Genomic DNA, 25,202 nt, shown 5'->3' with positions numbered 1-25,202 from the left:
AATTCAGGTAGCAACTTTCGCTTCAGGTAGCTCTTGGTGTGGCGATTACCGCCGTACTTCGCTGCAGTGTTGCGTACTTCACTCCATCTGATTCTGAGTGTGTCTTGCACAGCCTTGAGCCTTTGCTTCTGCTTTTTTAGACTCCTCGCAGTAGCAACAAGCCTTTGATGGGCCTTCTGTTGCTCCGGGCGCCTGTCCGGTGTGATGTCGTCCGGACTGTTATCTTCGACAGAGTCGGGTTGTTTGGTTTGATTCTCCGTGTTGCCCTGGTCGGGCGATGGTTCACCCTGCTCTATCGCTGGGTCTATGTGACCGTTGTTTCTTCCGAGGCGGGATTTGGAGCGGCGCTTACGCCGCCGCTTTGACTGCTTCTCGAGGGAACAACCCTTTGTTGCGTCCTTCTGTTCCTCGCCGTCGTTTTCTTTGGGTATGTCCACCATGTATACATCATATGATGAGGTGGTTGTCCTGTGCCCAGTGGGCAGTGGTTCCTCTTCGCCTCCCGCATCGTCGTCCATGCAGTCGATGTCTTCGGAGTCAAAGTTGAGCATGTCGGTTAAGTCGTCGACAGTGGCTACTAAGTGGGTAGTGGGTGGGCGGCGAATTTCTTCGTCATCCGCATCCCAATCCTGCCAGACATAGTTCGGCCAGGACTCTCCTAACAAAGAGAGAGACCTTAATGAGTTTAGTATGTCGCCGAAGGGCGAGTGCTGAAAGATATCCGTGGAGGTAAACTCCATGATCGGCGCCGAATCGGATTTGATAGGCACGGGCGCAGGCGGTTGGGAATCCGTGGCCGGGGAGGAATTCGGTAGTTCGGCGTCATGGCTCTCATGAAGGGTAAGGTCGATACTTGGCTTGATCGCCGATGAGAGAGCGGCCTCCGTGGCGGGGTCTATCCACCCGCCCATGGAAGGCGCAGCTGGCTCTGAATTGAGGGTCGGAGCGGTTGCCGGCGTGATCTCTTGGACACTGTCCGATGACAGGGCTAAATCATGCTCATCATGGCCGTGTGACGCACTAGGCAGGGGCTCGAATCCGTCGAAGATCAAGCCTCCGCGGATATCGGCTGTGTAGTTTAAGCTTCCAAACCTGACCTGATGGCCAAGGGCATAACTCTCGATCTGCTCCAGATGGCCAAGCGAGTTGGCCCGTAATCAATTGAAAGTATAGTGGGGTTTTTACGCCCAAAGCTACGGGTGTCGTGTTCTCCACAGGGACTAGGTGACGGCGACTATGCTCGGCTAAATCTAGGTCACACGATGTTGAGTGATGAAAATAGAAAATAATACCAACACCAACAAGGATCATCAACAAAGGGAATGACACAAAGGCAAAGGGAGATGAATATTATCTTCACTTTCTCATATTGGTATTTTCATATCATTTTAGAAACTAAATACTGACACAGGACATCAGCATCTACAGAAAGAAAGTAACAAGAGATGATCACAAATATATCTAGCAGACATATATAAGAAAAGGAAGATGCATTTATATCACAGTCCTTTATAACACAAGTACTGGAGCTAAAACATATACTACAAAACTGAACAAGTTTCTTTGAAATAAGAGCAGTACATGAGAGACAACACATAAATGAACGAGATTATACAAACCACAAGACTAGTACCCACAGATCAACACAACAGTAATTAACAACTAAAAGTTACTAGTAGAAATAAACTAGTACAGGGAGAACAAACACACAGGGGTGAATACATTCATATGCTAGCAGAATATTAATACACGAAGCAATTTCTAATAGATCAATTATCTCCCAAATTAACAATATATTTTACCCGTACCAAACTGAACAAATAACAAGTTGCTAGCTCTTATAAAATCTGAATATATCAAGTACTAAACATCTCAAATTACATAAACTTCTGAGAGAACGGCAACAGTAGGGATATGGGTGTGAAGGAGTAGAAGCAGATCGCAGGGAAAAGGAACAGGAACAGTTGATGCGGGTGAAGAGAAGCAGCAGCAACGGAGGATAGAGCAGCAGCAAGGTAGGGGAAGAAGCAGAGCAAGGGAAGCAGAGGAAGCAGTAGGGACGCAAGAAAAGGAGCAGCAGCAAAGACGTGGGAGAAGGAGCAGCAGCAAGGTTTGGGCAAGAAGAGAAGCAGCGGCAAGGGCGTGGAGAAGAGAGACAGCAGGAGGCGCTTGGAGAGTGGAGAAGGATGGAAGCACGAGCACTCGCGCGGAGGAAGGCTGAGTGGTGGCGCGGTGAAGGAAGATGCAGCGGATGGTGGTGCTGATGTGGCGCTGGTAGATGCGTTGTTGGATGGGTGTGGAGTGGTGGATGGAGATGCAGTGGCGCGCCGCCACGCCGGCCTGACCGCGGCGGCGGCCGGAGGTGGAGAAGGATGCAGGGGAAGGAAAGAGAGATGTCAGGCCTCCTTTTGGGGATTGAGAGCGCTAGGGATTTGACCCCCTCGATCAGATCTTCCATTTGCACGTTGGCCCTCCTTCTTCCTTCTTTTGGCACAAGATGATCCATCCACTTATTAAGCTAGCCCCCCTAAGCTTTAATCTTCTTCAAGCTTGAGTCCCTCTTTCTTCTCTTCTTGCCCGTGATCTTGTTCCTCAATTCTTTCTAGATAGAAACTTGTAGATTATAGTGCCTTGTCGCACTTTTCTGCAAAAGAAACACAATGACTAATAAATGATTCATTATATGATTTTCATGCAAATATTCAACTAAACTTAGCAAGAATTGATGGGCATAACTCAATGAATGGTATAATTCAATGCCAAAATTATGTATATGAAATGTGCTTATCAAGTTCCCCCACACTTAAATCTTTGCTTGTCCTCGAGCAAAGGAATATGACAAGAACTAGATAGTGAATTGTGAACTGACTGCAGAATGTCAAGTGAAGTAGATCTCTAAACAGTGCATGCTTCAGACTTACTGAAAATTAATGGTTAGAGTGCTAGAAAGCAGTAGGACACTAGTAAACTCGACCATTTTTAAACTTTTGCAACGATAAACGAAGATTAGCAAGTTCAAATGCTGACTGTGCCAAAAGGTTCCTAAAGAGAGCATGATCCTGAGAACAAAAGGAACTTGAATTAAATCACTTATTTGCAGAAATATAACATTGTGGTTGAACCACTTATTAAATGTGAAGGAAGTAATGATAACATTTTACCAGTCTCACCAAAGGAGCATACCACCGATCCCGAGAACATGGTATACACCTGGCTCGACCAATTATTAGTTTTTTTAGTTTGTCTCCCCAAAGGAACATACCACCGATCCCGAGAACATGGTATACACCTGGTTCGACAATCACAATTTTTTTAATATAATTAAGTCCTATCCGATTCAACCAGATTTCACAAGCCACCGATCCAGGGAACATGACATGCTACTGTTAGGTAAGATCAGATAATTATTTATTCATTATTACTTATTTAACAAATGAATACAAAAAGGAAACAAGAATCATCACTCATCCAAGTCTGGTTCACATACTACCGATCCAGGGAACATAGCATGCTAGTCCATAGTGGTGAGTGATTGCTCTGAATGGGAACACATTGGGCACAAACTCAGCATCTGACACTTAATGATCTAGGTATATCGAGGTAAAAGCAGAAAATGATAAAGTTTTCTAGTGTGCTAGGGATTTGAGCACTCAAAACTAATAGTTCTCACTAATTTCAGCAAAGCACGCAATATGTAGATCACTAGTTTACATGGCATTCAACAATCGGTTCGCATATTCTCATCAAGCACCATATGTCAAATAAAATTCAATGGGGCAACATTTAAGAACTGACTTAATAAGCAACCCAAATAACATTTGATTTCAGCATGTATCAATGGATGATATACTCAGAATGGGTCATGAAACAGCTCACCGGGCACTATGGAGTAACACTTGCTTGATCACTCTCTAAGCTGCACCTCTTCTCCCTTGCTTCCTCGTGCATGCTCCAGCTTCACTCTTCTTTGCGTGTGCCCATTGCTTCTCCTCATCACCATGCCGTGAATCCACCAGGATCCCAGGGAATGTCATCTCGAACTCGGTCAACTCGCAGTAAATGGTGCACAAGCATCAACCTGAAAGAACACTCGACAACCAAGCCAATACAAGTGACAGAGAGAATGCCCTCTAATTCATCGATAGAGTACCCTATCATATAAGTATATCTATTGAGAAAATCAGGAACATGTATCAACAACAAGTCACATGGTGCATAGGCAATATCAGCGATATGACATAACTTATCCAGAAAGCTGAGATAATACCTGAAATGGCCTTGGAGAAGTTTTATGACTACCTCAATTGAAGATACCATGGAAGGCATGGTAGTAGAAACTTCCATCGGGCTCGTATCGACAGGTGAAATAGTAGGGCTTTGCTCCTTGACATCTGAAGTGACCTCATCATAATCAACAATGAAGATTTCCATCTCAGGCTCAAGCGTTGAAGAATCGATGTGGCTAACATCATCAAAGGTGAACTTTTCCATATCTGGCTCTAGCAGCACATGATCAATATCAACTAAAGGTATCTCCTCAATATCAAAAGTAACTAACTGTAGCTCTGGTTCATCCATAGAAGAATCATCACAATGCAAAACTGAATCTAGAATGCTAGTATCCATATGATCTGAAGTGTGTGTGTCAACTAGAATGGTGTCATCATCATCAAGGATAATCCATGAAAGCTCAATCTTGTCACACGGAGAAACTGGTTCCGGCTTTTGTGTAAGAGATTCTTGCTGAGATAAAGTGATTTGTTGCAAGCAAGCAACTGGGCCAGAGGTGGGCTTCTCGTTGTACCACTGAAGTTGGTGGAAGGCTAGGTTCTCAATCAGCAGAAAAGCATCATCAAGTGTCTTGTTTGTAATAGCTCCACCCACTGCCATATCGACGTAAGATCGAGTGTCCGAAGTTAATCCTCTATAGAATAGCTGCAGCTCTAACCATCTCTCGAGCCCGTGGTTAGGACATCTCCTGAATAAGGCGTTGTACCTCTCCCAAGCATCATACAAGCTCTCGCCTTCACGCTGAACGAAGTTGAAGATCTCATCTTGAATTGCGGACTACTTGTGTAGTGGGAAATATTTATCCAAGAAAGCTCGTGATATCTCATTCCAACTGAATGATCTTGATGGAAAGGATCGATACCAAGCATGAGCATCATCTCGGAGAGAGAATGTGAACAGCATGCACTTGATAACATCTTGAGGAACTCCATGATACTTTACTGTATCTGAATACTCCATGACTCGGAGCAAGTGCTCATAAGGGTCTTCAGTAGGCAGTCCTTCAAACTGTTGTTGTTGAACCAAAGCAATAAGACTAGGTTTCAGCTCGAAGTTCTCTGCCTCAATAGTTGGCCAAACCGGTCTTGTGATATAGCACTGACTTTTGGGCATCCAAAGGTCACGAAGCAATGCCATCTTAACCGAGTGTAACTATAGAACAACCTACAATTAGTTCAGATTTCCTACGCACACTCATAAACAGTAAACACTAGTCAAAAAGTTAGTATCCTAATAAGTCGAAGCAACAAAAGGTAAGAAGGTAAAAGAAGCACCGAAATAAATTTGACTAGAAATTTAAACAAAAACTATACTAAGCCTAGTCTATAGCTTCACACAATCGTTCGGCGCTAGTCCCCGGCAACGGCGCCAAAATAATCAATTGAAAGTATAGTGGGGTTTCTACACCCAAAGCTACGGGTGTCGTGTTCTCCACAGGGACTAGGCGACGGCGACTATGCTCGGCTAAATCTAGATCACATGATGTTGCGTGATGAAAATAGAAAATAATACCAACACCAACAAGGATCATCAACAAAGGGAATGACACAGAGGCAAAGGGAGATGAAGATTATCTTCACTTTCTCATATTGGTATTTTCATATCATTTTAGAAACTAAATACTGACACAGGACATCAGCATCTACAGAGAGAAAGTAACAAGAGATGATCACAAATATATCTAGCAGACATATATAAGAAAAGGAAGATGCATTTATATCACAGTCCTTTATAACACAAGTACTGGAGCTAAAACATATACTACAAAACTGAACAAGTTTCTTTGAAATAAGAGCAGTACACGAGTGACAACACATAAATGAACGAGATTATACAAACCACAAGACTAGTACCCACAGATCAACACAACAGTAATTAACAACTAAAAGTTACTAGTAGAAATAAACTAGTACAGGGAGAACAAACACACAGGGGTGAATACATTCATATGCTAGCAGAATATTAATACACCGAAGCAATTTCTAATAGATCAATTATCTCCCAAATTAACAATATATTTTACCCGTACCAAACTGAACAAATAACAAGTTGCTAGCTCTTATAAAATCTGAATATATCAAGTACTAAACATCTCAAATTACATAAACTTCTGAGAGAACGGCAGCAGTAGGGAGATGAGTGTGAAGGAGTAGAAGCAGATCGCGGGGAAAAGGAACAGCAGCAGTTGATGCGGGTGAAGAGAAGCAGCAGCAACGGAGGATAGAGCAGCAGCAAGGTAGGGGAAGAAGCAGAGCAAGGGAAGCAGAGGAAGCAGCAGGGACGCAAGAAAAGGAGCAACAGCAAAGACGTGGGAGAAGAAGCAGTATAAGCAGCAGGTTCAGAGAAGGAGCAGCAGCAAGGTTTGGGCAAGAAGAGAAGCAGCGGCAAGGGCATGGAGAAGAGAGACGGCAGGAGGCGCTTGGAGAGTGGAGAAGGATGGCAGCAGGGGCACTCGTGCGGAGGAAGGTTGAGTGGTGGCGCGGTGAAGGGAGATGCAGCGAATGGTGGTGCTAATGCAGCGCCGGTAGATGCGTTGTTGGATGGGTGTGGAGTGGTGGATGGATATGCAGTGGCGCGCCGCCACGCCAACCTGACCGCGGCAGCGGCCGGAGGTGGAGAAGGATGCAGGGGAAGGAGAGAGAGATGTCAGGCCTCCTTTTGGGGATTGAGAGCGCTAGGGATTTGACCCCCTCGATCAGATCTTCCATTTGCACGTTTTCCCTCCTTCTTCCTTCTTTTGGCACAAGATAATCCCTCCACTTCTTAAGCTAGCCCCCCTAAGCTTTAATCTTCTTCAAGCTTGAGTCCCGCTTTCTTCTCTTCTTGCCCGTGATCTTGTTCCTCAATTCTTTCTAGACAGAAACTTGTAGATTATAGTGCCTTGTCGCACTTTTCTGCAAAAGAAACACAATGACTAATAAATGATTCATTATATGATTTTCATGCAAATATTCAACTAAACTTAGCAAGAATTGATGGGCATAACTCAACGAATGGTATAATTCAATGCCAAAATTATGTATATGAAATGTGCTTATCAGCCCGCAGTGCGAAGCCGCCGAATACAAAGATCTATCCGGGGAGAAAAGTCTCACCCTGGACTGCATCGCTATCGGTGATCGAAGGAGCCATCAAGCCTAACGGCGACGACACAGAGGAACTCTCAATGAAAGCACCAATGTCGGTGTCAAAACCGGCGGATCTCGGGTAGGGGGTCCCGAACTGTGGGTCTAAGGCGGATGGTAACAGGAGGCAGGGGACACGATGTTTTACCCAGGTTCGGGCCCTCTTGATGGAGGTAAAACCCTACGTCCTGCTTGATTATTCTTGATAATATGAGTAGTACAAGAGTTGATCTACCACGAGATCGGAGATGCTAAACCCTAGAAGCTAGCCTATGGTATGATTGTATGTTGTCCTACGGACTAAAACCCTCCGGTTTATATAGACACCAGAGGGGGCTAGGGTTACAGAAGGTCGGTTACAAAAGGAGGAGATATACATATCCGTATTCCCTAGCTTGCCTTCCACGCCAAGTAGAGTCCTATCCGGACACGGGACGAAGTCTTCAATCTTGTATCTTCATAGTCCAATAGTCTGGCCAAAGGATATAGTCCGGCTGTCCGGAGACCCCCTAATCTAGGACTCCCTTAATATGTTTCTCGTTTATGGAGGTGACAAAGATCTCGTCGTAAATGGTTACGTCAATGCAAGCTTTGACACTGATACGGACGATTCTAAATCACAAACCGGATACATGTTTATATTGAATGGTGGAGCTGTCAGTTGGAGCAGTTCTAAACAAAGCGTTGTGGTGGGATCAACGTGTGAAGCGGAGTACATAGCTGCTTCGGAAGCAGCAAATGAAGGAGTCTCGAAGAAGGAGGTCATATCCGATCTAGGTGTCATACCTAGTGCATCGGTGTCAGTGTCAAAACCGGCGGATCTCGGGTAGGGGTCCCGAACTGTGCGTCTTAGGTCGATGGTAATAGGAGACAGGGGACACGATGTTTACCCAAGTTCAGGCCCTCTCTATGGAGGTAATACCCTATGTCCTGCTTGATTGATATTGATGAATACGAGTATTACAAGAGTTGATCAACCACGAGGTCATAATGGCTAAACCCTAGAGGTCTAGCTTGTATGGCTATGATAATGAGTATCTTCCCTATCCGGACTAAGTCCTCCAGTTTATATAGACACCGAGAGGATCTAGAGTCACACAAGGTCGGTTACAGAGAAAGGAATCTACATATTTAGTCGCCAAGCTTGCCCTCCATGCCAAGGAGAGTCCCATCCAGACACGGGTGCAGTCTTCAGTCTTCATATCTTCACAGCCCATCAGTCTGGCCCATGGCTAGCAGGTCGGACGCCCGAGGACCCCTTATTTTGAAGACGTCCTAGAGGCCGGCCGCTTGATAGAGGGTCAATGCTCGAAAGACAAATGTTCGAGTGAGGTGTATGAGAATTGTAAAAAGACAATTTTATAGTTAATCTATTTTATATTTTGCTTGAAAGCTTGTGTTCCTCCTGTGCGGCCGTTTTTAACATAATCTGAAAGTTTTCCAGTCATTGGCTTCAGCCCCCTCGTAGGAAGTATGGGGGTGTTCGGAAAAGCATTTGATCACTCTTGGCCCAACGTCTTGGTCCATGAAGGAGGTGATAATGCAGCGAACCAGGCAATCAGGCTATAGTTAACAGTTTCACTTAGCCATAGGAGTTTTACAGGGGGGGCTACGATATAGCCCCTGGTATGCATACGGCTTATTCCAATATGATGTGTTACATATATGACCTAAAAAGGGTCCTTCGTGTGATATGGAGGGAATCGCGACGGATTCCAATAAGTCATCGAGTGGTTGACCAGCTCTCGCAGCATCATGACAGTCGGTTTTCAGCTTTCTCTACTAAGGTGCTTGACCAGATGAACCGGAAACACAATTGCAGTAGTTCTCCCTTTACTACCCTAGCCGATAGAGCGGAACGTAGGGTGGCAAACACAGGAGCCGGGCAACCCAACCATTGACCTAAGACATGATTCGGAGCTGATGCATATAAGGCCAAATTCGTGACGCCGAAGTACGTTGTAAAAGCTGTTCGGACTTTGTTGGCAGCTCATTTATTCCCGTACCGAGCCCCTGGCAGGTTAAGCTGGGATATATCTGTGAAACAACCATAATAGGCGTATTCATTTCTGAAAAGACGCGGATGATTAATTCGGATAATGTTTAGTGGGACCTGAGCGATATGCCAATGATTACTTGATATATATATAAAGTCCACAACCCCGGCTATTTGATATGGCCGGGGTCGAAGGCGGAGGAAAAAGGCATGTTACAGGCTCGAAAAAGAGTGTGGTCTACAAAAAGTTACTTTGGACCTCCTATCGCACATCTGCGCCGCCTGTCCTGGGCGAGGGGAATCCTTGACGGAAGTAGCCCCGTAGGTGAGTCTACGGATCCGAACTCCGATAGAGTCGGTTTTAGATGTTTTTCCTTTGCACCACCTGTTTTTAAGGGATAATGAAGAAAGAAAAAAGGAAAGTAGATAAAAAATGTTACGGGAGTGCTTGCAGGCTTGTCCGCATTGTGCTTCCACCAATGCCCATGGTATCTTAAGTGCGTAGAGATGTATGCACGATACAAATTTTGCGGGTATATGAGGTGGGCAGCGGAAGCCGAACAGCTATTTCTGCTCCAGGATTGATCGATCCTCAGGGGCAAATTGCTACTGACCCCCGGTATTTGGCTGGTGAACCACTCCGTCGTCCCTATTGCCTGGCGGCCCCCTTCCCTTATGTTCGGCGTTGAGCTTGCCGGCCTGCTTGAAGACCCAACAGCTTCTGTTGATGTGATTAGCTGGTTTATCGGGGTGGCTGTGAATCTGGCAGGGTCGGTCCAGTATCCTGTCTAGGTTGGATGGTCCGTCTCTATTCGCCTTGAATGGCTTTTTCCGTTGACCGGGTTTGGGATTGCTGATCCGGCGTTGACCGCTGTGTCGCGTGATCTTTCATTATCATTGCGACTGTTGTGTTTGCTTCCTCGTGGCTTGCCATTGCCGTCTCGGATTTCGGAAGTGCCCGAGTCCCTGGCGCTGTTGCTTCTACGAACGAGCCAGCTGTCTTCTCCCGCGCAAAAGCGAGTCATTAGAGCGGTAAGGGCTATCATAGATTTAGGTCCTTCTTGACCGAGGTGGCATGCAAGCCATTCATCTCGGGCGTTGTGTTTGAAGGCCGCAAGGGCTTCCGCGTCCGGACAGTCGATGATTTGGTTCTTTTCAACTAAGAACCTATTCCAGAGATTCCTAGTTGACTCTCCGGGCTGCTGGACAATGTGACTTAAGTCATCGACGTCCGGTGGCCAGACATATGTTCCTTGGAAGTTGTCGCGAAAGGCATCTTCCAAATCTTCCCAGCTGCCAATAGAATTTTCCGGCAGACTGTTTAACCAGTACCGAGCTGGTCCTTTGAGTTTTAGTGGTAGGTATTTGATGGCATGAAGGACATCTACACGGGCCATGTGGATATGGAGGAGGAAGTCCTCGATCCATACCGCAGGATCCGTTGTTCCATGGTAAGATTCGATATTCATGGGTTTGAACCCATCTGGGAATTCATGCTCCATTACTTCGTCTGTGAAGCAAAGAGGGTGTGCGGCGCCTCTATGTTGGGCCACACTGCGACGTACCTCCGATGGAGTGCATTTGGGGTTTTCGGCCCGGGCGTGGCTGGGTTTGTCATGTCCGAATAGGTAGCCGTCACCACGTGTTGAGGCATGTCCTCGCGATCCATAGATCGATCTTGCGTGTCCTGCTCTACTATCCAAGTCATGTCAAAGGTCGTATGTACAACCCCAAGCTATTTTATTCTTGCCTTTACGGCGAGGTGGGGTGGTCTGGTGTTCGGCTTGAGTTGCCCCTTTATCCGGACCAAGTTGTGGTTGACATGTCGCATTGCGCGATGATGGTACGAGCTCCAGCGCCTCGTCATCGAACTGAGGTAGCAATCTACGCTTCGGGTAGCTTTTGGCTAGGCCACTAAGGCTGTATTCTTCGGTGGCCAGGACTTTGGTCCATCTATCATTGAGCAGATCTTGGTTCGCTTGAAGCTGCGGCTGCTTCTTTTTCACGCTCCTTGCAGTGGCTATTAGCCGGCGTTTGAAGCACTCCTGCTCGAGAGGTTCCTCAGGCACGATGAAATCCTCGTTGCCGAGACTCTCCTCTTCCTCGTAGAGCGGAAGATAATTAGTGTCCTCTGAGTCTCCGTGTATGGCTTGTTCATCAGGGCTAACTTGCCCATTTTCCCGTTCCCCCTGTTCAGAGGTTACCTTGACGGGGTCTTCACTATTTTTGGCATCGTCTAGAGTATTATTTTTTCCGGTGCCCGTACTGCAGTCTTTGGAACGACATGACTTAGAGTGGCATCGAGGAAGTTGGTGCTTGGGCTGTCTCTCAGGAGGTTTATCCTCAACTGGATCCTCTTTGTCATTGTTGTTAGTTTTTTCAGGCGTGTCCACCATGTATACGCCGTAGGAAGAAGTGGTCGTCTGTCGTCTAGTGAATGACGGGTTTTGGCCTTGCTCCTTGTCGGCATCGCCGTCTGTACTGGCGATGTCTTCGGAGCCATAGTCAAGTATGTCGGTTAAATCCTCGACAGTGGCTATGAAGTGGGTGGCGGGTGGGAAGCAAAATTCTCGATCATCAGCCCCTAGTCCGAACTAGACAGAGTTCGGTTGTGAGTCCCCCGCCAAGGACAGGCTCTTTAATGAGTTTAGCACATCACCCAAAGGCGAGTGCTAGAAGATGTCTGCGGCGCTGAACTCGAAGATCGATAAACAATCAAGTTCGGTATCCGCAGAATTACATGGTTCGGAACTTATACCCAGAGAAGAGTCTGGAGTTCCAGTGACACGAGTATTGCGTGAGATTAAGTCCATGTGCGGCTCCAACGCTGGAGAATCTGTGGCCTCCGTGGTGGGGTTGAACCTCCAATCCTTGGATGCCGCAGTGTGCTCTGGATTTCAGGCCGGGGTGGTCGCAGGAGCTATCTCCTAGATGTGGTCTGACCACAGATTTAGGTCATGTTCGTCAAGGTGACCGGGAGCGGTCGCCGCGGTCTCGAATCCGGTGAAGATCAAATCTCCACGGATGTCCTCAATGTAGTTCAAACTCCCAAATCTGACCTGATGGCCAGGGGCGTAGCTATCGATCTGCTCCAGGTGGCCAAACGAGTTGGCCCACAGTGCGAAGCTGCCGAACACGAAGATCTATCCGGGGAGGAAGGTTTCTCCTTGGACAACGTCACTATCGACGATTGAAACGGCCATCGGACCTTTCATTGACGGCACAGTGGAACTCTCAATGAAAGCACCAATGTCGGTGTCAAAACCGGCGGATCTCGGGTAGGGGATCCCGAACTGTGCGTCTTAGGTCGATGGTAATAGGAGACAAGGGACACAATATTTTCCCAGGTTCGGGCCCTCTCTATGGAGGTAATACCCTACGTCCTGCTTGATTGATATTGATGAATATGAGTATTACAAGAGTTGATCTACCACTAGATCATAATGGCTAAACCCTAGAGGTCTAGCTTGTATGGCTATGGTAATGAGTATCTCCCCTATCTGTACTAAGTCCTTTGGTTTATATAAACACCGGGAGGATCTAGGGTTACACAAGGTCGGTTACAGGGAAAGGAATCTACATATTTAGTCGCCAAGCTTGCCCTCCACGCCAAGGAGAGTCCCATCCGGACACGGGTGTAGTCTTCGGTCTTTGTATCTTCACAGCCCATCAATCCGGCCCATGGCTAGCAGGCCGGACGCCCAAGGACCCCTTAGTATAGGACTCCCTCAGTCGGGTCCAATGAAAATCTTTTGTGACAATACTGGTGCAATTGCCTTGGCAGAATCCAGATTTCACAAGAGAACCAGACACATCAAGAGACGCTTCAATTCCATCCGCGATCAAGTCTAGGTGGGAGATATAGAGATTTGCAAGATACATACGGATTTGAATGTTGCAGAACCGTTGACTAAGCCTCTCTCACGAGCAAAACATGATCAGCACCAAGGCTCCATTGGTGTTAGAATCATTATTGTGTAATCTAGATTATTAACTCTAGTGCAAGTGGGAGACTAAAGGAAATATGCCCTAGAGGCAATAATAAAGTTATTATATATTTCCTTATTTCATGATAAATGTTTATTATTCATGCTAGAATTGTATTAACCGGAAACATAATACATGTGTGAATACATAGACAAACAAAGTGTCACTAGTATGCCTCTACTTGACTAGCTCGTTCGTCAAAGATGGTTATGTTTCCTAACCATAGACATGAGTTGTCATTTGATAAACGGGATCACATCATTAGGAGAATGATGTGATTGACTTGGCCCATTCCGTTAGCTTAGCACTTGATCATTTTAGTTTACTGCTATTGCTTTCTTCATGACTTATACATGTTCCTATGACTATGAGATTATGCAACTCCCGATTACCAGAGGAATACTTTGTGTGCTACCCACAACGTAACTGGGTGATTATAAAGGTGCTCTACAGGTGTCTCCAATGGTACTTGTTGAGTTGGCATAGATCGAGACTAGGATTTGTCACTCTGATTGTCGGAGAGGTATCTCTGGGACCTCTCGGTAATGCACATCACTATAAGCCTTGCAAGTAATGCAACTAATGAGTTAGTTGCAGGATGATGCATTACAAAATAAGTAAAGAGACTTTCCGGTAATGAGATTGAGCTAGGTATTGAGATACGGACGATCGAATCTCGGGCAAGTAACATACCGATGACAAAGGGAACAATGTATGTTGTTATGCGGTTTGACCGATAAAGATCTTCGTAGAATATGTAGGAGCCAATATGATCATCCAGGTTCCGCTATTGGTTATTCACCGGAGACGTGTCTCGGTCAAGTTTCTCGAACCCGTAGGGTCCGCACGCTTAAAGTTTCAGTGATGATTGTATTATGAGTTTTTGTGTTTTGATGTACCGAAGGTAGTTTGGAGTCCCGGATATGATCATGGACATGACGAGGAGTCTCTAAATGGTCGATACATAAAGATCGATATATTGGACGACTATGTTCGGACACCGGAATGGTTTCGGGGAGTTTCGGACATATACCGGAAGACAAAGGGAACAACGTATGTTGTTATGCTATTTGACCGATAAAGATCTTCGTAGAATATGTAGGAGCCAATATGATCGTCCAGGTTCCGCTATTGGTTATTGACCGGAGTTGTGCCTCGGTCATGTCTACATAGTTCTCGAACCCGTGGGGTCTGCAGGCTTAAAGTTTTAGTGACGATTGTATTATGAGTTTTTGTGTTTTGATGTACCGAAGGTAGTTCGGAGTCCCGGATATGATCATGGACATGACGAGGAGTCTCGAAATGGTCGAGACATAAAGATCGATATATTGGACGACTATGTCCGGATACCGGAAGTGTTCCGGGTGATTTCGGAGAAAACCGGAGTGCCGGAGGGTTACCGGAACCCCCCCCCCAGAGAAATAATGGGCCACATGGGCCTTAGTGGAGAGAGAGAGAAACGGCCGGCCAGGGCAGGCCGCGTGCCCCCTCCCCCTCTGGTCCGAATTGGACTAGGGAAGGGGGGCGGCGCCCCCCTTTCCTTCTTCCTATCCTCCTTCCTTTCCCCCTCCTAGTAGGGGTAGGAAAGGGGAGTCCTACTCCTACTAGGAGAAGGACTCCTCCTCCTGGCGCGCCCTGCAAGGGCCGGCCGGCCTCCCCCTTGCTCCTTTATATACGGGGGCAGGGGGGCACCCTAGGACACACAAGTTGATTGTTCCAAGCCGGGTGCGGTGCCCCCCTCCACCATAATCCACCTCGATCATATCGTAGCGGTGCTTAGGCGAAGCCCTGCGTCGGTAGCAACATCATCACCGTCATCACGTCGTCGTGCTGACGGAACTCTCCTGTGAAGCTCTACTGGATCGCAGTTCGTGGGACGTCATCGAGCTGAACGTGTGCTGAACTCGGAGGTGTTGTACGTTCGGTACTTGGATCGGTTGGATCGTGAAGACGTACGACTACATCAACCGCATTCTCATAACGTTTCCACTTATGGTCTACGAGGGTACATGGATGATACTCTTTCCTCTCGTTGCTATGCATCACCATGATCTCGCGTGTGTGTAGTAAAATTTTGAAATTACTATGTTCCCCAACATTCAGTGATGCCTAACACTCTTTGGCTCTGGGTGTTTTGTGCTTTGTCCTCGCAAGGAACTTTCTCTCAAATGCTTCGGAGGTGGGTTGCTCTCAAATGACAAAAGCCGTGCACTAACTCTGAGCGGCCACCAATTTATGGTGTAGGGGTGGGCTATTTATAGCCAGGAGGCAACCCGACCTGATATGTCTGAAAGGACCCTGGGTCACTAAGGAACCGACATGTGTCCAACGGTTGGATTTCAAACACACGCGACAGCTTTACTTGGGTTACAAGCCAAGATGACTCATCCAACTCTGGATAAGATTTGCCCTTATTGTCTTCGCTCGAAGACATAGGATTTTGGTCGAGCATCACATCAGTCACTCTGATTTTGTTCACTTGGACCCCACTTAATAGTACGGTGGTTCCTATGACTCAGTAAAGAAGAAAGGAAACTACGAAACAACTATGTCTTCGCACTCCACAGTCTTCAAGTGAATGTCTTCACATGTCATAATCTTCATCGTGAATGTCTTCACGAACCACCATTGTCTTCAATGTCTTCACACATTTTTAGGGGTCATCTCTGGTAGGTAAACCGAATCAATGAGGGACTACTACATGTGTTATCCTGCAATTCTCACAAACACATTAGTCCCTCAACCAAGTTTGTCGTCAATCCTCCAAAACCAACTAGGGGTGGCACTAGATGCACTTACAGTTCACCATTGAAAAATACTCCATCTCACGTGATGATCGAACATGGTTTAGTTGATACGGATCACGTGATCATTTAGATGACTCGAGGGATGTCTATCTAAGTGGGAGTTCATAAGTAATATGCTTAAACTTAAATTTATCATGAACTTAGTCCTCATAGTTTCTGCATATCTATGTTGTAGATCAATGGCCCGTGCTACCGTTCCCTTGAATTTTAATGCATTCCTAGAGAAACCTAAGTTGAAAGATGATGGTAGCAACTACACGGACTGGATCCGTAACTTGAGGATTATTGATACGTCTCCGTCGTATCTATAATTTTTTTATTGTTCCATGCCAATATTCTACAACATTTACATACTTTTGGCAACATTTATACTATTTTTGGGACTAACATTTTTATCCAGTGCCCAGTGCCAGTTCATGTTTGTTGCATGTTTTTTGTTTCGCAAAAAATCCATATCAAACGGAGTCCAAACGGGATAAAAACTTAAGGAGATTTTTTTGGAATATATGTGAATTTTTGGAAGTGGAATCAACGCGAGACGATGCCCGAGGGGCCCACGAGGAGGGGCGTGCCCCAGGGGGTAGGGCGCGCCCTGGGCCCTCGTGGCCACTCCGTAAGGTGGTTGGTGCCCTTCCTTCGCCGCAAAAAAGCCAATATCCAGATAAAAATCATGTCAAAAATTTCAGCCCAATCGGAGTTACGGATCTCCGGGAATTTAAGAAACGGTGAAAGGGCGGAATCCGAGAGCGCAGAAACAGAAGGAAAAAGAGAGAGAGATCCAATATCGGAGGGGCTCTCGCCCGTCCGCCGCCATGGAGGCCATGGACCAGAGGGGAAACCCTTCTCCCATCTAGGGGGAAGGTCAAGGAAGAAGAAGAAGAATGGGGCTCTCTCCCCCTCTCTCCCGGTGGTGTCGGAACACCGTCAGGGACATCATCGTGACAACGATCTACACCAACAACTTCATCGCTGCCATCACCAACTCTTCCCCCCTCTATGCAGCGGTGTAACCCCTCTTTTACCCATTGTAATCTCTACTTAAACATGGTGCTCAATGCTATATGTTATTTCCCAATGATGTATGGCTATCCTATGATGTTTGAGTAGATCCGTTTTGTCCTATGGGTTAATTGATGATCGTGATTGCTTTGAGTTGCATGTTTTATTATTGGTGTTGTCCTATGGTGCTCTCCGTGTTGCGCAAGCGTGAGGGATCCCCGTTGTAGGGTTTGCAATATGTTCATGATTTGCTTATGGTGGGTGGCGTGAGTGACAAAAGCACAGACCCGAGTAAGTAGGTTGTTTGCGTATGGGAGTAAAAGAGAACTTGATGCCTTATAATGATATGGTTAGGTTTTACCTTAATGACCTTTAGTAGTTGCGGATGCTTGCTAGAGTTCCAATCATAAGTGCATATTTTCCAAGAAGAGAAAGTATGTTAGCTTATGCCTTTCCCTCAAATAAAATTGCAATAATGATTACCGTTCTAGTTATTGATTGTCTAGGGACAAATAACTTTCTCATCACAAAAAGCTCTCTACTGAAACAAATTTAGTTGTGTCTTTATCTAAACAGCCCCTAGCTTTTATTTACGTGCTCTTTATTATCTTGCAAACATATCCAACAACACATACAAAGTACTTCTAGTTTCATACTTGTTCTAGCTAGAGCGAATGTTAAGCGTGCGTAGAGTTGTATCGGTGGTCGATAGAACTTGAGGGAATATTTGTTCTACCTTTAGCTCCTCGCTGGATTCGACACTCCTACTTATCGAAAGAGGCTACAATTGATCCCATGTACTTGTGGGTTATCAAGACCTTTTTTTGGCGCCGTTGCCGGGGAGCAATAGCGTGGGGTGAATATTCTTGTGTGTGCTTGTTTGCTTTATCACTAAGTGGATTTTATTTGCTGTTCTAAGTTGTTCTCTATCTTTAGTTATGGATATGGAACACGAAATACCAAAAAATTTAGGTTTACTTGCTACTCATGAAGATGGGGAACCTTCTAAAACCCCCGATGCTCATTATGTGAAAGATATTATGCACTACTTTAATAATCCTGAGAAAACCCGATTCAATTATATAATGGGAGACACATTGGATCAACGTAAATACTTTAGGGATTATCGCTTGACTCAAAAAGGGAAACTATTATTGGATCGAATTTATATGTTGCATTGGTATGATCGGCAACTATGCTTGAGATATGATTATACTTGTTGCTCTAGGATGAAGGCTCCACACCTTCCCTTTTCATGCAAATTTAATGATAATGAAACCTTAGTTTCTTACGCTAATGGTATATATGATTACTATGATGTGGAACGAATAGAAGAATTTGTTGCTTTTAAGGGTGCTTGTGAAATTGAATCTTTGTTTAAAGAGTTTGAAGATTTTGATGATTCAGTTTATAGACCTGAAAATTTAGCTATCCTTAAATATTGCTATGAGAATTATAAATACAATTATGATATTGATGAATTTATTGAGAAAGTCTCCGCTGTCCGAGAAGAGACTAATATTTTGCAGGAGTCTATAGAAGAAGAAATTGATGAAACTATGAGCTCATTGGATGAAAAAGATGATGAGGAGAGCGAAGAACAAAAGGAGGAAGATTGGATTAGCTACCCGTGCCCACCTTCTAATGAGAGTAACTCTCCAACTCATACATTATTTAATGTCCCTTCGTTCTTACCGAAGGATGAATGCCATGATAATTGCTATGATTCCGTTGATTCATTTGAAATATCCCTTTTTGATGAACTTGATGCTAGCTATTCTTGTGGCCAAGATGCCAATATGAATTATGCTTATGGAGATGAACTTGCTATTGGTCCTTATGTTAAACATGAAATTGTTGCTATTGCACCCACACATGATAGTCCTGTTATCTTTTTTAATTCTCCAAACTACACTATATCGGAGAAGTTTGCACTTATTAAGGATTATATTGATGGGTGGCCTTTTACCATTGCACATGATAATTTTGTTGAATATAATATGCATGTGCTTGCTGCTCCTACTTGCCATTATTATGAGAGAGGAACTACATCTTCGCCTCTCTATGTTTCCAACATGATAAAATTGCAAGAAACTTCTTATGCTATGCATTGGCCTTTACTTGATGTGCATGAATTGTTCTTGTATGACATGTCGATGCATAGGAAGAGAGTTAGACTTCATCATTGCTTGATATATGTTGCTTTGTGCTCACTACTAAATTCCAAATCATTGCTAATGCAAATTGGCTTTGATATACCTTGGGATCCTTGGTGGATTCATTACTTGAGCACCTTATGCCTAGCTTAATGGCTTTAAAGAAAGCGCTGCCAGGGAGACAACCCGGAAGTTTTAGAGAGTCATTTATTTCTGTTGAGTGATTTTATAGAGTTTAAAAACAAAAAAAATAAAGAGGGGAACCCAAAACTTTTCAAAAAGGAAAGTGAAAGTGAGAGAGACAAGCATTGTTGAAGTGAGGGAGCTCCTTGAACTTTGTTCATGCTCATGGAAACTTTGTGAATCTTGATTACAGAAACTTTTCAACAAAAATAATTGTCACCTTGTAAAATTCCATTGTATTATAGAAATAATGTGCTAAGATTTTCCTTTAGGATGTTTACATTGCTTGTTGGTTTGTGCGGTGCAAAAAAGAAACTTTGGTTGTAGTGCGCGATTTTACATTTTTTTTACTGGAACCTCAAACGGTTCTGAAACTTTTTGCACTGTCTTTCTATACAAATTGTTTATTTTTCCCAAGATTTTCAAAAAAATTGGAGTACCAGAAGTTGGTGAATTTTCAGATTACTATAGACTGTCCTGTTTAAGACAGATTCGGTTTTTGATGCATTGTTTGCTTGTTTTGATGAAACTATTGATTTCTATCAGTGGATTAAGCCACAGAAAAGTTATATTACAGTAGCAAAAATTAAAAAACAAAATATGAATTGGTTTTCGATAGTACTTAGAGTAGCGATTTTCTTTATTATACTAACGGATTTACCGAACTTTTTGTTGAGTTTTGTGTGGACGAAGTGATCAAGGATCGAGGAGGTCTCGATTTGAGGAGAAGGAGGAGAGGCAAGAGCTCAAGCTTGGGGATGCCCAAGGCACCCCAAGTAAATATTCAAGTAGACTCAAGCGTCTAAGCTTGGGGATTCCCCAGAAGGCATCCCATCTTTCTTCAACAATGTCACAACCCTAGAATATCTAAGTGTAATAGTTGCATTAGTGAGCCTGCATCATGTTTATATTTCAAGGAAATTGAAATGAGGAATATTCGAAGCCCCAGAAATTATCTTAAAAGAAGGGCAAGAACCCTTTAAATTGCATTCAGTGATTCCAAATTGCCTTAAAAATAGTGTTGAGAATTTTGGCAAGGGTTATATACCAAACCAAAATTTTGGAACATTTTAAGGGATTATTTGGTCTCTGAATTTAAAACAATATTCTATTTGAATTTGAAAATATATTCAAATATATATGGGATATGTTTTCAAATGCTCTGTGATAATTTATGTGCCTCTAGAAAAGTCCATGAGGCAACATAAAAATACTCAGAGGATGTTCTGGCATTGTTTGAATTTTGTTTGAATTCAAAACAGTGGCAAAGGATTAAATAAAAGAAAACAGAAGGAAAATAAAACAGAACAGAACTTACCTATAGCAGCAGCCCACCTGAGCCGGCCCATCAGGTAGCCCAGCCCACCACCGCAGCCCCCTCTATCGTCTTCCTCCCCGTGCCAGTAGACAGGGCGCGTGCTCGTCGCGCGCGTGCCAGCTCCTGCTTCCACCGCGACGCCCCAGCTCTTCTAAACGCGCCACGGAGACGCCCGAGACCTTCTCCCCCTGTTCCCCTCGCAGCTCTCTCTTCCCCTCCTCTGCTCCCTCCCCTCTTTCTGTTCATGGGCGCCCGAGAACGCCGACGAGCACCGCCGCATCCACAGCCTCCCCTTCGCTTCTCCGACCGGTCCAGATGCCCCGCCTTCCCGATCTTCATCTCCTCGTGGACACACGCAACACCAGGAGCAGGAGAGCGCCGCCCCCGTCGTCTCCATCGCCGCCTCTGCTTCGTCACTGCCATTGTCGATCCGCCGGCCACAGAACTTCCCCGACCTCGTCGTCGCCTCTGCTAGCCCCGCTGTGAGCGCCTCCATCTTTCCCCCTGCTCCCCGAGCTCGATATCGTCTCCTAGCCGCGTTAGTCGTCAGAGCCGAAACCTCACTGCCGCCGGCCATGTTGCCTCCGTGGTTACAGCCACTGCAGCTCGCATCCGTGCGTGCCACCGTGCTCACCACCTCCCTAGCAACCTAGTGCCACCAGCCACGCCTACCTCCGTGCACCGCAGTTGTTGCCTGCCTCAAGCCCGTGGCTCTGCTGCCGCCAAACCTCAACGCCGGCGAGATTCTGACCACCCCGTGCCCTCTAGCTTGGTCCGTTGGATGGGGGCGAGAAAGTGGCATCTCCTGGTGCCCTCGGTGCATCGAAATACTGCCGGAGCAGTGTTTCCGGTGAGCCTCCGCCATGGTCAATGGTCGCCGGCGGTTAACCCCGGCCATGCCGATGTGGCGTGCTTAATTAGCCCTAACCGCACCACTGAGCCACTGACAGTGGGTCCCAGCCCCGCTAATGTTTTGGTTAGGAATTAATTAAGCCCAATTTGCCACTGTTACGCTGACATGTAGGACCCACACGTCAGATTTGACTCGGTTGACCTGCTGACGCCATGTTGATGCAGTGATGACGTCATAATGCAGTTAACTGGATTTTCTTATTTAGAGATAAATCCAGGAAATTTCAGAAAATATCCTAAACTTATAAAATTCATACCAATTAAACTGTAACTCCAAATGAAATAAATTATATATGAAAAATGATCAGAAAAATCCAATCTATCCATCTGTACCATTTTCATGCATGTTGGAACAACTTATCGCTGTTGTTTAGGAGAAATCATATAAATGGCATTTAAACCCTCACATATGGAGTTTGAATTTGAACCTATGGTTCAAACCAACTCCATTTAACATGTTGCTAGTTGCATTAGCTCAAAACACAGCATATTGACATGTCATGATCATGCATCATATTGTGCATTGCATTGATTGTGTTTTCCTTCTCTATTGCCGGTATTTGTCCCCTCTCGATAGACATGGTTCCGACGATGAGTTTGATGACACCGATGAAGAGCTATATTATCTTCAGAAGTGCCAGGCAAGCAAAACCCCCTTGTTCATTCCGATACAATCCCACTCTCTCGCTCCTGCTCTCTTTTACTGCATTAGGACAACATCGATTCAACTGTTACATGTTGCGGTAGCTGAACCCCTTTTCCTCTGCATGACATGTCATTGCCATAGTAAATAGATGAAACCCACTAGCATGAGTAGGAGTTGTTTGAGCCCTGATTTGCCTACCATTCATGCTTGTTTGTCGTGCCTGCTACTGCTTAGAGTTGAGTCGGGTCTGATTCATCGGGAATGAATTGGAATGGTGATGAACATGTCCTACTGTGTGTGAGCTAAGTGTGTGAACACGATTTGGTAAAGGTAGCGGTGAGAGGCCATGTAGGAGTACATGGTGGGTTGTCTCATTGAAGCCGTCCTCAGGAACTGAGTTCTGTGTTTGTGATCCATGAACAGCTACTACCACTCATTGGGATCCTTAATTGACCCTCTCGACTTATTAACCGCCCTTGTCCTCTGTCCAGGAGTTGCAACTAGTTTCTGGTGTTTGTAGGATATGTGTTGGCGGCCGTGCGTAGCACTGACCCTAGGGGTGGGCTATGATGCGGTAGATACACCGTGGCCCAGTGTACCGAGCACCCGTTTGGTGTCTCGGGAACCCTGCACACATCGTTTGGGGTTGTGAGCGAAACCCTGGCCGGATCTCCTCGCGGATGGAACCTGAATAGGCGATAAACCTGGACTAGAGACTTGTGTGGTTAGTCAGGTCGTGGCCAACTCCCTCGCCAGGCTTCCGCTTGAAGGTTGTCGAGATACACGACGTGTACATGGTGGTAAGTGGCGAGAGCGTGTGTGAAGAAGTACACCCCTGCAGGGTTATAAATGATCTATTCGAATAGCCGTGTCCGCGGTAAAGGACTTCAGGGTTGCCTGTACAGTTCATAGACAAGCGAAAGTGGATACTCTAAAATGCGCAAGATAAGAGTGAGTGCTATGGATGGCGTTCTCGTAGGGAGACGGGAGCGGATCCATAGTGGTGTATTGATTGGTGAATATGTGGACTCGTGTGCGCCACCACAAAGGAGTTACTTGCAGTCGTAGTTCAGGATAGACACCGAGTCAAAGCTGGCTTGCTGCAGTTAAACTCCACCACCCCCTTTATTGATACCGATGCATATATAGATAGTTCTGATGTAAGTCTTGCTGGGTACATTTGTACTCATGTTTGCCTATTTTATGTTTTGCAGAGAGATGTCAGTCTCGCTAGTAGTTCCGTGTGGACTTCGACATTTAGCTTGATACCTCAGCTACGATCTTGTGCCCTCGGCAGGATCTGGTAGATAGTCAGGCTTCTCAGCCTTTTTCATTTGTAGATGTCTGTACTCAGACATGTTAAGCTTCCGCGTGTGCTTGTTGCTTGTATGCTCTGTATGTTGGGGTCATGAGACCCATGTTTGTAATGCTTGGCTCCTCGGAGCTTAATGAATAAATACTTTGAGTCGTAGAGTCTAGTTGTGATGCCATGTTGTATTTACACATATCGAGCATATTGTGTGTATGATTTGAAATGCTTGGTATGTGTGGGATCCGACAACCTAGTTGTTTATCCTTGGTAGCCTCTCTTATGGGGAAATGTAGTCTTGTGCCTCCATGAGCCATAGTAGTCCGCTACAGCCCGGTTCACTGGAGTCCTGCTAGCCCAGCACTACTGCTCCGGAACACTTGACTGGCCGGCATGTGATTCACTTTGTTCATGTGTTAGTCCCTTCGGGGAAATGTCACGCGGTGACATCCGGAGTCCTGCCTAGCCTGCTACAGCCCGATTCAGCGGAGTCCTGTTAGCCTAGTGCTACAGCCCGGATTCGCACGCTGCTGACCGACATGCTCGATGTTGATTCATGTATGCATGTCCCCGTAAGTTAGTGCCACTTTGGGTTCACGACTAGTCATGTCGGCCCGGGTTCTTTGTCATATGGATGCTAGCGACACTATCATATACGTGAGCCAAAAGGCGCAAACGGTCCTGGGCCAGGTAAGGTGGAATCCGTGGGAATACCGTGCGTGAGGCCGCAAAGTGATATGATGTGTTACATGCTAGATCAGTGTGACTTAGGATCGGGGTCCTGACAAACAAGTATCGGTATGTTTTCGGTTTCGTTTCGTTCATGTGATATGTGCAAATCTTGGAGCGTCTTTTGCATTCAGTTTTCACTTTTCTTTGATGCACCATGCTGGTATGAGATAGTCCATGGTTGATTTATAAAATGCTCTTTGCACTTCACTTATATCTTTTGAGTATGGCTTTATAGAATGCTTCATGTGCTTCGCTTATATCATTTGAAGTTTGGATTGCCTATTTCCCTACACATAGAAAAACGCCATTTGTAGAATGCTCTTTTGCTTCACTTATATTTGTTAGAGTGTGGGCATATCTTTTGTAGAAATAATTAAACTCTCTTGCTTCACTTATATCTATTTAGAGAGATGACATGAATTGGTCATTCACATGGTTAGTCATTAAATCCTACATAAAACTTGTAGATCACTGAATATGATATGTTTGATTCCTTGCAATAGTTTTGCGATATAAAGATGGTGATATTAGAGTCATGCTAGTGGGTAGTTGTGGATTGTAGAAATACTTGTGTTGAAGTTTGTGATTCCCGTAGCATCCACGTATGGTGAACCGTTATGTAAGGAAGTTGGAGCATGAGGTATTTATTGATTGTCTTCCTTATGAGTGGCGGTCGGGACGAGCGATGGTCTTTTCCTACCAATCTATCCCCCTAGGAGCATGCGCGTAGTACTTTGTTTCG

The 25,202-nt window shown here is 45.3% G+C and overlaps 1 protein-coding gene and 1 non-coding gene across 2 annotated transcripts; one reads left to right on the top strand and one right to left on the bottom strand.

The window, feature by feature from the left end:
- Positions 1 to 3,993: 3,993 nt before the first annotated feature.
- Positions 3,994 to 4,905, bottom strand: LOC147991240 (uncharacterized). The gene is made up of 2 exons (XM_087538002.1): positions 4,268 to 4,905; positions 3,994 to 4,078 (listed from the first exon to the last, which is right to left on the bottom strand). The coding sequence occupies exons 1-2, from the start codon at positions 4,888 to 4,890 to the stop codon at positions 3,994 to 3,996; spliced, it is 708 nt and encodes a 235-aa protein (XP_087394128.1). The 5' UTR covers positions 4,891 to 4,905.
- Positions 4,906 to 4,957: 52 nt separating this feature from the next.
- LOC147991239 (small nucleolar RNA R71) lies at positions 4,958 to 5,061 on the top strand. Its single transcript, XR_015614451.1, has one exon. It is a non-coding gene; the product is annotated as a small nucleolar RNA R71 (small nucleolar RNA).
- The last annotated feature ends 20,141 nt before the right edge of the window (positions 5,062 to 25,202 follow it).

The sequence above is a fragment of the Triticum urartu genome, chromosome 1A, assembly GCF_056163025.1.
Source record: "Triticum urartu cultivar PI428250 chromosome 1A, HENAU_Tu73, whole genome shotgun sequence".
Lineage (NCBI taxonomy): Eukaryota > Viridiplantae > Streptophyta > Magnoliopsida > Poales > Poaceae > Triticum > Triticum urartu.
Note: the sequence above shows the minus strand (reverse complement) of the source record. Positions and strands in the feature narration are given on the sequence as shown.